General features: G+C 30.8%; 1 protein-coding gene across 2 annotated transcripts in view; it reads right to left on the reverse strand.

The window, feature by feature from the left end:
* Positions 1 to 13,187, reverse strand: part of LOC143204746 (cholecystokinin receptor) — a 271,733-nt gene that overhangs the window by 165,316 nt on the left and 93,230 nt on the right. For both annotated transcript variants that reach the window (XM_076417523.1, XM_076417524.1), the window contains one exon: positions 4,973 to 5,138. In XM_076417523.1, coding sequence (XP_076273638.1) covers positions 4,973 to 5,138 — 166 coding nt within the window. The remainder of the gene's footprint in view (positions 1 to 4,972; positions 5,139 to 13,187) is intronic.

Here is a 13,187-nt window from a genome sequence, read left to right on the forward strand (position 1 = left end):
TCTGGAATGGTATCTACTAAAAATAATTGGAATTAATTTTAAATTTGTATATTACTTACGTCGAAGTTATTAGAGAGATCGTAATATGGTAATAATAATGTAACTGAGTTTCGTTTTAAATTTTAAATTGTAATATTTATTATCATTAGCCAGTCCCTAAAAATTCCAAAAAGTTGATTAAAGCACCTATTAGACAGAGTAAATTGATAGGTCTGAAAATTGAAAATTTCAATATATATTTCTCCACAAATTCTTATGCAACCAAAAAATATGTGTCTTCAAAAACCTAGGAACCAAATATTCCTGCACTGTCAGGACCCAAGATTAATTCGTTAGTGTGTGAAGTTCTCTAGACTCTGGAGGAAGATCTCTGACTGAGTTACATATTGTCAAAAGTATGTATAGAACCAAATTTAATGATTATTGATGAGATCAGAATTATTTTAGCAAATGGAGCTATTTTTTTAAGCGACTAGTTACGTACAATAGCCTGAGCAAAGCAATGTCATAAATAAATAATAATATTTGATAGCTAGGTATGGCTTGCTCTGGGGAATAAAATAAATTTACAAAAATTCAAGGGTAAACATGATAAATGTTATATGTTTACAGATTATACGAACAATGTTCAATTATATAAAAATAAGAAATAGTTAAAAAAGAAAAAATGTTAAAAATTTTACTTCTATTAAAATATTAAATTGTATTCTTAAAATTATTTTGAAGATGTTTTTTAATGTTACTTTATATTGTTTCGTATCATAATACTTAATACAATATACAATCAGGAAATAACTTATCAGTTATCATATTAGATAATAATTTTTACGTATCTTTGAAGTGCTTTTTACAAATAGTAACTAGTACTTAAATAAAATATTTTATAGTAAATTCTCCTGCTTGGCGCATCACCCTTAAGCGACCTGGAAAACTTGGCTAGAACTCTATACATGACAGATTTATAATATTTTGTATTATATTGCGCTTATAGCGTTTGTGTTATCTATAAAGACATATAACTTAAAACAAACCAAGGTTTAAGAGGAAATCACTGTCAATATCTGGTGTCAAATAGAAATTAGAATTTTCTTAGTATGATCCTTAACCTCAAATAGAAACCTTTCAACGGTAGGTTACAACATTTTCTGCATTCAATATATTTAAGAAACAAAAGTAATTTTCACAAAAACTATACTTCCAATAAATTTCGCTTCAATCACGGTGGTTATTTATAACCCATTATCTCACATGGAAAAAATATTGGTCTATAATATTCATTTTCGACGCGTTTATCCTCGAAGCTGTTAGGTCATCGATCGCAAAGTGCTAAAAGATATTAGACACGACCGTCGACCGATCAACTACCAAAAAAAAACAAAAGAAATTTTATTTTATGGGCCTCTATGATGGGAAACTGATAATGGTAGTTGAACCGTGACTATTAAAGATTCTAATTAAAATCAGTGCAGAAATGTGTAGGTGTTTTCATGTCATTGATAAAATAACGGATTTTTTCCTAATAATACACTCGATAGTAGGTCGTTTAGCAGAAAAAGAGAAGGTCTAGTTTTATCTAGAGTTCAAGAAAATATACAGTCTACATGACAGACACTTAAACCTACGGATATAATAGTTTGTTGAAAAAGTTTTGGATTGATTTGCTTATCGAATAGTCGATTAACCGAAAAAGGTTTTGTAAGAACTCTAGACTGCTCAAGTTGACTTGATTACATCAGTTTTTACAATGAGAAATTCAGAAAAATACTTGAAAGGTGGGTTAGTCGTACAAACTAATAGCTGGACTGCAAAACAATTGAAATATATAATTATTTGCCTATTACAAACCAATCTTAAACGGAAGTTAATACAGTTTTTCAACTAAAAACAGAAATAATTAATTAGATTCCTGGAAAAATTCAGGAAATTTTAATTAAATAAAGCTATTATGGAAATATGTACTCTTAAATATTAGATGTATAACTAACATTATAAAAGATTTTCGTTGATCAATATACATACAGCATCCAGTCGTAGAAATTCAGGATTTGGATGAAATAACTGTTGAATAGAACGACCTCTAATGATTGTACGAGGAATCAGCTTTTTTTTTCAACGAAAATCCTGGTTAAATAACATGGTATATAAATGTACTACCTTATAAAGAATTCTTGAATCAGAAAACGTAAATATTTAAATATTGTTACATGAAAGAGTAAGATCCTATTCATTCAGAAATAAAAGAACAAGCCACTGTTCTTCACAGGATAACAAATAATCTATATATATCAATATAAATAATCCTAATTATTAAGAAAATGAGTAAGGTTATTGTAATTAATTAAGACTAGTGACTAGTAAATGGTGTAAATGTGTCCTCAATATTTAATTTTTACCCCAATTTTAGGTCTTGAAATATTTTCACGTGATATGCCTACAGATTTACCATACATATTTTACATATACTTATATAGAAATCGTCTAAAATCAAGAAAATACATTTTGTACTACTTATATGTGCGTTACTTTTATAGTTTATTCTCTCTTCTTTCTCAATCCTTCTATTTTTTTAAATTTCTTGAATTAGTTTCATTTTCTATGCCCAGATACTTAAAAGCATTTACTTGTTCTGTTTTGGCTCTCCCATCATCATGACATTTGTTTTGTCTTATTCATTATCATTCTATATCCTCTCATTGCTATATTCCTTCTTTTTGAGATTTTCTATAGATTTTCTGGACGATCAGTTATTATTATTACATAATTTTTAAGATCCCCTACCGACATATCTGTTTTAGTCTATATTCATATTTGTGTAGTTTAAACCCTTGTCCTGTTTCGTCTATTTAACTTTTCTATATTATTTCCTCTTTTAATAAAATAAACAGGCTTGGGCTTAAATTTCCTTCTTAAGGACGTCCATTGGTACCAGATTTAGATTTTATATTATCTACAATGACAACATTCGCTTTTATTCTGTATATTTATTTTGTTATACCTATATATATATATATATATATATATATATATATATATATATATAAATGAATCTCGAATTATTTGTGGAAGTTCAGGGAAGGTTTAAAAGGTGAATAAATATAAAAATGTTCGAAATTAAATAAAAACAACAATTTTGTTTTTTCTATCTCACGGCTTTCATAAATTAAATAGATATAATAGGTTAAAATGAATAACTAATAGAATTTTTATATATTTATTTATAGGAGGTAAAAAATAAACTTAATTTTAGCTAACTACAGTTGTTAACTACTAGAATTTATTTCCTTGATGCTCCCGGGGCAACCGGAAAAACGTTCTTAATATTATTGCTTTTGGCGAGGATCAGATGGCGAGATGTAATTCTAGCATTGGCTTCATCTGGAATAGCTACGACTCTGCTAGAGGGCGGGCGAATTGCATATTCTGCATTGAAATGGCCATTAAACATGCAAATCAACGAAACACCAATTTACAACATCGCCAAAAATAGCGCAATGGCCAAGATTCTACGGGTATGCAAATTGATTGTTTGAGATGAATGCACAATGGCCCAGAGAAGGTCACTGGAGGTACTGGACAGAACGTTGAAAGATCTTCGTGATAACCAAAATATTTTTGATGGCGTCATGGTTCTGCTGTCAGGTGATTTTCGTCTTCCAGTTATTCCCCGACCAACAGCTGTTGATGAAGTAAACGCATGCCTAAAATCATCGAATTTGTAGCGGTACGTAAAGACACTCCAATAAACAACTAACATGCAATAAAAAAACTCGTCAAAGCGGGTAATTTGTAAAATTCTTCCTTCAATGTTGATGTATATTCAGCACCTGTATATTCATCGTTTATAGATCCGTAGGCATGTTTCATAGATCAATTGTTTGAAAATGCGTTTAGTTCATCAACAGCTGTTGATGCAAAACTGCAAATGTGTTTGCGAAACAGTTGTTAGACATAGAAATATAGTCGCAGTGGACACCTAGAGCGAATTCATCACATTACCCACAAATTTCTGTCACATCACAAACTCAAAAGAGGAGCTTATTTAGTGTGTTTTCCCATATATAGCCCAACAGTTCAATAACCACAATTGGCTGGGTGAACGAGCAATATTGGCGGCGAAAAATAAAGAAGTCAAGGATCTCAATTCGAATATTCAGAATTTTCTTCCGTGACAGTTGGTTTCCTTCAAATCAGTCGACACCTTCATGAACCATGACGACGTAGTCAACTATCCCACGGAGTTTTTAAATTCACTGGAATTGGCTGGATTATAACCTCACAATCTGAAGTTAAAAGTAGGATTACTGGGCATCATGCTGCGTAACATTAATCAACCTTGACTGTGCAATGGGATAAGACTGGCTGTGAAAAAGATGATGAGGCAACAGCGTCATTGAGGCAACAATCATAAAGGGAAAATACAAAGGAGAGGATGTCTTGATCCCGCGTATACCGATGATTCCAACGGATTTACCATTCGATTTTAAACATTTACAATTTCCAGTACGTCTGGCCTTTACGATGGCCATAAATAAAAATTTTGAATGTTTCAATATATCTTGAAGACATTGTTAGTACTTATTATTAATACAATATATTATATTGTGTTACAAGATGTAAGATATAAACAACGACAATTAGAAAATAAGTTATCAGCTATCAGATTGGATAGATTTGTTTGCTGTATATAGAAAATATTTTATACATATGAATACTTTTATATAAATAAAACAAAATACTTAGAGATATATTCAATGATATATTAATTTTATTATTATTTTTATTAAGTTAAATATGGCTGCTGTAACTATTTTGATGCAGAACAAAAACACACACGCGCTGATATTTATAATCTGGCATTAAAGATATAAAAATTGTGAAATAGTAAATAGAACTTGTTTAAAATACGGATCACACTCTATAGACGGTATATATTAAATTAAAGAGAAATAAAATCAACTATTTTATTACTTACCCTGCAGGAACGGTATCAGCTTGCACATTGCCTCTCCAAATACAAAGTCTCGCAAAAGAGCTCCAATGAGCGTGAACGGCATACAAAAAACGCCCAACAGAAGATCAGATACGGCCAAATTGAGCAGAAATAAATTGGTTACGGTTCGCATGCGACGATTTTGCGCCTGAAACAAGTAAAACGAACCGATACAGGTCATCGTACCGACGTATAATAAAACAAATTATTTAATCGATGGCCGGGAGAAGTTTCTAAGTAAACAACTTAGACAATTTTGAAAATTACGACCTAAAAAACGTACAATTACGGGGTAACGTTCTCGTATTCGTCGAGCTCTTGAAGTTTTTAACGAACTTTTATTTGTTTCGTGTTACTGTTCGTAACTTTTAAAGCACTGAAGCCCAGCTGCAAACACCACATACAGATAAATCAAAAATTAACTTATACTTTTACCGTGTACGTATATTATTTAGGGTTAATGAATTGTTATTTTAAATTTGCCTTTATTAAAATATAAATCAATTTAATAAAAAATGTGTTACTTAAAATATTCTATTAGTAACTTTATCGTTATCGTTTCCCTTTCCGATAATTTTCCGTTTTTTTTTCATTTTCCTCTTCACCAATATTTTTATTTATCTGTTTAGCCTTCAATTGGTAATATCTCTTTATGTTCTTGCCAAATCATTTCGTTCTCAAGCATACCTGGGTATATAGTTGTCTAATTACTCAATATATTATACCCTTATAAATTTTACCATACCGAGTTTCTGCCCTATTAACCAAAATATATACCTCCCGGGAAGAACGCAGCTATTGCCATTGATATTTCAATGAGATTTCTCCCTAAGAATGTTCTTAACTCTTATAGCGCACTCTTCTTTTTCAAACAATTGATCTATGAAAAATACCTACGGATCCGAAAAACGATGAATATATAGGTGCTGCATATAAATCAACATTGAAGGAAGAATATTACAAATTACGCGCTTTGACGTGTGTTTTTACTGCAGAATAGCTGACTATATATAAGGCTCTTAAAAGCGTTCAAGAGAGTCCAAATCTGATCTCGGCGGTAATCATCACTGACTCTATGAGCTCTTTTAAGAGCTTAAAATCGGTACAGGCTCATCATCCACTCACAATGCACATTCAAGAAATAAACACTGTCTCTCGTAACAGCGACGAGAATATTACCTACATGTGGGTACCATCCCACATGGGAATCGAAGATAATGAAAGAGCCGACCATCTTTCAGGGAAAAGGGAAGGATCACTTTTGGAAGACTATCTGTACTGGAGAAGGGATGTGAATACATATCATACCACACTTTATAAAAAACTGGATCAACTAAATTGGGACTTAATGACCAATAACAAATTGTGCGAGGTAAAAGAGGAGTTTTACCAAATTATCAACTTTTCTAACTTTAGTAAGCGTAAATTGGGAATCTTTTCCATACTCAGAATAGGCCACTGTCGGCTGACCCACGAATTTCTACTCAAAGTAGAAAGACCGCCCATTTGTGATAAATGTAGATCAAATACATCCTAGTTGAATACCAAATGCGCGCTCACTAAATACGAGTCTCTGGCATGAAGCGATCCATGAAACAACTTCTACAATTGAAGAACCTTAAACAACTGATGAACTATTTGTTCTACAATGAGTTCACTCCACATTATTGTCATACTTATGTTAAATTAACTATAGGCTCTTTTAATTTTGTTCTTAATATTGTCTGATCTGTAATATTAAAATGTATATAGCGCATAGGTCCGAAATAGAGTCTTAGTCGTTGAGGCTGATGGGCCTTTAATAAATAAATCTAATCTAAAACATACATTAGAGCCATCTGCAGCGTTTGCCTCCATCATATTTGAAGCAACGTATATGTTGAAATATGTGAGTTACCATTTTATATTTATATTTATTGTTTATATATTTATATACATTATATACATAATTATATCTATGTACAATAACTACAAGTATTTCTCAAGTAGTAATTAATGGTTCTCTGGTAATAAAACACTTTCAATCCTTTGAAAATATTGTATATCATTTTTAGGTAACATCATGTTCAATAAAAGGCACAGCAGATCAGGTTCAGAGTCGAAGCTGTACTGGTTAGTCGAAGTATATTCCCGACTTGATTTAAGATTTATAATAAAACCTATCTGGACCTATGAAGTTCAAACATGCACCAAAGCCAGTCAAAAACCAGATATTTGAAGCTAACCAATTTACGCGAACTTGTATGTTATGGTGTCTAAGTGTGAACTAACTTTAGTTTAAGTAATCTAAATTCAGTTTTAATTTGGGAGATATAAACGGTTGTTTTTTTGCCCTGCATTCTTTTTTCTTGAGTATTTAAACAAGTATAATAGATCAATAGTAATAAACTAATTTGTAAATTAAGATTATACATTGCGTATCTAATGTAAGATGCATTAAAAAATTAGGTACTTTATCTCAATTATATTTCAAAATTTATAGGACTTCTCACATTCAAACTTGCTTTTATTAAATACTGGTACAGACATTATAAATACTAATATTTTCATCTAATTCACTAATAAAGCTACGCAAGAATCTACCAGTAATATACAACTATTATCTGTAAAATATCTGAAAATCATTAGGTCTAACAAATCAATATAATTATAGCAAACCGAAATCAGGCAGTGTTAGATATCAGAAGGTCGGTCCAGCTCTCTTTCAATAGTTACTTCTGATCGTCTTATAGCTTCAATCCTATAAGCTGTTAACAATAAAGGTTTTAAGCAGTATTTTATCCCGATTACAGCCATTAATAATAGACCATTGACTTCCAATAACCCTCAACACTATGTGTTTCTAATTAGATTTTGAAAATATTTTGTAACTGTTTCTACAATAATCTTATAATACCAATAATCGATTTTTGTTCATCTCCTATGCGTTTTGACCAGAAAAACATTTGTTCAATCAATCCTCCTTTTATTGGCGATATTATGTTGTTACGTGATGATTTTAAGGATATGTTCATATTACATTTATCCAAAGCTTAACCCTGAATGAATCTGTCCTTAGCCTATAATACGTCCTTTGTCCTTGTGTAAAAACGTAAAATTCGTTTTCATTTTACTAGTTACTATTTAGCACTATCCCAGTCGAAAAGAGACAGAATGTGCATCTGAAAATCTATCATCTCTAGCATCGCTAATCAGTTACTTTGAACAGGAATGACATAATGGGGACCACCTTTTGTCGGTAAAACGCGTCAGAGAGGTTAATACTGATACTATTAAATATTAAGAGCCAGCATCGTTGGCGCAGTGGTAAAGGCGACAGGGCGGTCCACCTATAGTTGCTTTAGTCTCGGATTGAAATCCTGCTGGGGCATAGTCGTAAATTTATGTTTGTGATTGTTTAATATTTGTAATTGTCCTACGCAAGGGTGTAAAATGCGACAAGAAAAATGATCCCAGTCACGCCAATAACCAGGCTGGGTAAGACCGGATGTCTTCTGAGATGATTTTTAAGTTGACTACTCGCCAATTGGTAGACTTAATGCCGAGAACCGTGGTTCGGAGCCCTCGTTAAACTGTAAGTTCAGTCCAGATAAACCCTTGTTGATAAAAGGAGTTGATAAAAGTTGCTGTCATTATATTGCCACATCATTTGTTCACTTTTTTTTATGTAGTATTTAGGCATTTATAAATCTCTGGTAAGTAATATTTAATAAAAATCATAAAAATAATTTTTCAATCACCTGAAAAAAAATTTTTATTAACAAAATGACAATATAGATAAATTATTCCTAGAAGTACAAAGCAATTTATTTCTAAAGTAGATTTAATATTATTAAAATTTGCAGACTCCTTATATTTCAATTGCGTACTAGGTTACATGCTATTCCCTTGACTTTCAGACAGTATAAATTAATTTGTAGTTGTTCGGTAATACGGTATGATATAATTAAATTGACACGAAATTCCATATTGTAAACAACATCCCTCACCTGTTTGCTAAGTTGGTTAATCCGGTCATAAACCTTTAGTACAATATAGGCGCCAACGTTTATTTTGTCTATATATTGCTTTATTTTTAACCGACTTCAAAAAGCGGGAGGTTCCAAGTTCGACTGTATATAGTATATTCAAAGCTTTTTTAGTAATGCGTCTTGGATATTTGTGACGTCGAAACATTACAATGTTGCCGCATCAACACCGAGTTTTAATTCAATTTGGCTTTAAACTTAAAAAAATTCAATTAAAGGTATGAATAATATAAGAAACTTGTATATTTCAAAATGGTTCACTTTGGCATTCTTCGCAAGACAGTAACAAAAAAGTGTAAAGACAATAAAAATTGATGGATATAGGTAAACATTACAATAGCATTCAATTGTGTTTTGTTGGTCATTAAATTTATTAGTAGTTAATTGCAGATATATTGCTGGTCATAGATTCCATCAGTCAGGATATTCCGTCAAAAACTGTTTGGAAATGTGGAAGGAAGCGTTGACAATCATAACACCTTCGGTTTGAATGAACTCGATAAGATATACAAAGAAAGTAATTGATAAATGGTGGAATCGTGAACATGTTTTAAGTGAAAATGACAGAAGAAAACTGGGTATGTGATCATGCTGTGCAATGCTGGAAATTCTTGAGATAGAGTGATGAGACTGGAAACAAATAAAGTTATGTACATGATTAACTGTAAAAAATGGTATTGTAGGGCGTGAAAGATTTGTGTGTATAGATATGATTGTAATTGTTTAAAATTAAATATAAGCATTAGGGTAGAACCTATGAGGAAAGAATGAATACTAACTTTTTTATATATGGTAAATGCATGAGACAGAATTCAGTAATTAATTTTATCAAGAATGGTGTACACAGGTAGTAGCAGAACAAATAAAAATACAATGATACCAAGATGGCTTCCCAAGTAAACACACCATTGAAGGAAACAAGAACTAGACATAAAAAGGATTTCTCGAATGAAAGTAAAATACGTTTCTCAGATGTACAATTCTTGATTAGGTAGATTAGGCATTCAGGAGGATAACACTACATAAAAAAACACGTCTAGAAACTCTACCTCATGGGTGATGTGGAATAGACTTCAAAGTAAACAAAACAAATCCAACCTACAAACTATAATACCTGTGTTCTTAATTTTAGTTTTAATAATTCGATAATATATGTATTAGATTTACTATAATGTTAAAATAAATTATATTTGATAACATTTTTGTTCAATAATTTTATTTTGATTAGAATTTTATTGTATGTCAAAACCGCACTGTATTAAAAGTCATAGTTGATGCGGCAACATTGTAATGTTTCGACGTCACAAATATCCAAGACGCATTACTAAAAAAGCTTTGAATATACTATATATCTTTTTTAATGTATGTCGATTTGTCCGCCAATTATGGACCGATTTTCAAATTTTTTTTTGTTCGAAAGAGGGCAGTTCGAAAGGTGTTCTCATTGGAACAAAGTCAAGATATGATAGGGGAAAGGGGGGAAATCGAAGGAAACTTTCAAATATCAAAGGCACGCACATATTTTTCGCATATTTTTATCTGAAATAATCAGGTATTTGCGTATAAATGTTACTTCTGAGCTAACCGAAGTTGTTCAATGCAAATGCCATTGTTTGCTTTTTAAGCACTAACCATATAGTATGAGATGGCGTCGAAGCACCGTAGGCAAAAGCTTTTACACTGTAATGGTTAAAGCGTTTAGCCCGGCATATGCAACAAGGTTTTGTTGTTATAGTTTGATTAAAATATTTCTCAAAACTCTTAGGCTAGGTTGTAAACCCCGAAAAAAAAAACGTTTTAAAATAAAATATTTACATTATAATTCTTTTATTAATCCAAATTTGATTATATTTTACCTTTCAGTGTGTTCCTTATATATTTTTTGAAGTAGGTTAATTTTTTTTGTTAAAATGTTTTAATAAATGGCAGGTGGGTTCCCTAATACTGAAAATATCTATTGTATTTTTAGTGTTAAATAATTATTATAATTACGTAATATATTAACATAACATACAATTAGCACTGGAAAATTAACTTAGCACGTTTGTATTTCTGTTTAATTATAATATAAGACCAATATATGCTATATGTACTGTATATTTAGAGTATTCTCATAAATCACGCTGTTGTGGTCAATCGACTGGGACTTGGCCATTGTCTCACAGTCATCAATTGGATATAAATATTCCATCCCACTGTGATGTACCTATATTTTATACTTTATATTTTATATAATGCTCTGTGAACTAAATCACCAATTAGGTACATTTTTAACGAACTTCATGTTGAAGCCTCATTGACAGGCTTAACTTTTCAGTAGGTACCATTTCGTCGAATCACGATCAATATTTGCTTTTAGTGTCGTTGAAAACATCTGAAGTTGTACCGAGTAAATCGTATTAGCGGAAGTGTTTACTTTTTACGTTTAGGTCGTCGATTACAATATGTGAATATTGGTATTCTGGCTTTAAACGTAGTGATTTTGATACTGTAGGCAAGAAGCTCTCAGTACAGGCAAAACAATTAATGATGAGAATATAAAGGCACTAGCCGTTGGAGTCAACATTGTGGATGCTATCGACTACAATCGATGCGTCTGAGCCGAACACTGGGCAAAAAATGGCCAGAATACGAGCAAAGGCCCAACAGTGTTAATTTTCAGCATGACAACGTTCGACCACATGCTCCAAAATCGGTGGTATAGTTGAAAACATTAAAAGTTGCGACATATCAGTCGTGACCTGTCTGAGTAGCAATTCAATTTTTATGATGATAGCAAAAAATTTATTGTTTCGTGGATTAGTCAAAAGATAAATTCTTCAAGTTAATTCAATATGGAATTCGTAAATTGCCAGGAAGAAATTTATTTATTGAATTTAAAAAAATTATTAAATCCCACTTACAGACATACAGTTTTACATGTTACATTTTAAACAGTTCCTTATTTTATTATTCATAATATATATAGTTTTACTATTCTATTTTATTGTACAAGGAGATATGTAGATTATGATCTAAAAAGAAACATATGAAAAAAAACCAAGAAATAAGAGGTAGACAATATTGTATCATTGTGAAATAAACTATTGGAAATTATAAAACAAATGGAAATAGACAAAGCTAAGAGTAAATCTAAGGTTATATGGCTATTTTTAAGTTATTTTCTTAAGAATGTTTAATAAGGAAATGTAATTTAAACTATCATAGGGCTGTAAAGATATGGCTTAGTACAAAAATTGAAAGAGATATTGTTTATCTTATTGAATATATGGTAATGTGGTAATAATTGAAATATTTATTTTGTTGTCCCACATCGTATACTACCACATATTATATCGATTATATTACTTCAGGAAAATCTTAATTGATCAGCCGGAGAAACCTAATAATCGTGTTACCAACTTCAGTCTCTATCCTCAAACCTGTTACATATTTTATCATAACTATCTCAAAGATATCGAACCAATTTACTATAGCAGCGAGATAATTAGCCATTCCTTGATATTTAACCTTAATGTTGTGGTTTAGATACCTACGTTCTAGGAATTCTATTAAGCTTGATAAAATATACCGTTATTTATTAGTTTTATGATATAACTTATTATTATTATATAACTTATAATACAAAAAAGATAGACTATTTACTTTATATAATATAATCCAGTTATCAGTCTTTTTTACAAGGAAAAGCTTTAAATGTATATATGTAGTTATATTTATTCGAAGAACCCATGCTGTTTAAAATCAATAACCTATAAACAGAATTGGGACTTAAGGAGAAGATATTCTGATATATATACAGAATAAATGTTAACTAACCATGTATTATATATATATATATATATATATATATATATATATATATATATATATATATATATATATATGTATTATATATATTGTTGTGTAAGAAAACGTTGTGTAGACCAAACAGAATCATATCATTATTCGTCATATCTATTGGGTAGGCTCGTCTTTCGAAGCCAGTTTTCAAATTTTACAGTAGTTTTACAGATATTTGATCAACTGATGGATAGTCAGCCAATCTCTCTACGAGTTTGTTTTTGTCAGTTTCTCTGTTGTTTCTTTCTATTTTATCGTTTATGCAATACTACATAGAAGGAAATATAGCTTCATTATATCAGTTAATTAATATATTTTTCTTACTT

The sequence above is a fragment of the Rhynchophorus ferrugineus genome, unplaced genomic scaffold, assembly GCF_030347505.1.
Source record: "Rhynchophorus ferrugineus isolate W39M unplaced genomic scaffold, kcgeb_rfMv2 rfM11, whole genome shotgun sequence".
NCBI classification, from domain to species: Eukaryota; Metazoa; Arthropoda; class Insecta; order Coleoptera; family Curculionidae; genus Rhynchophorus; species Rhynchophorus ferrugineus.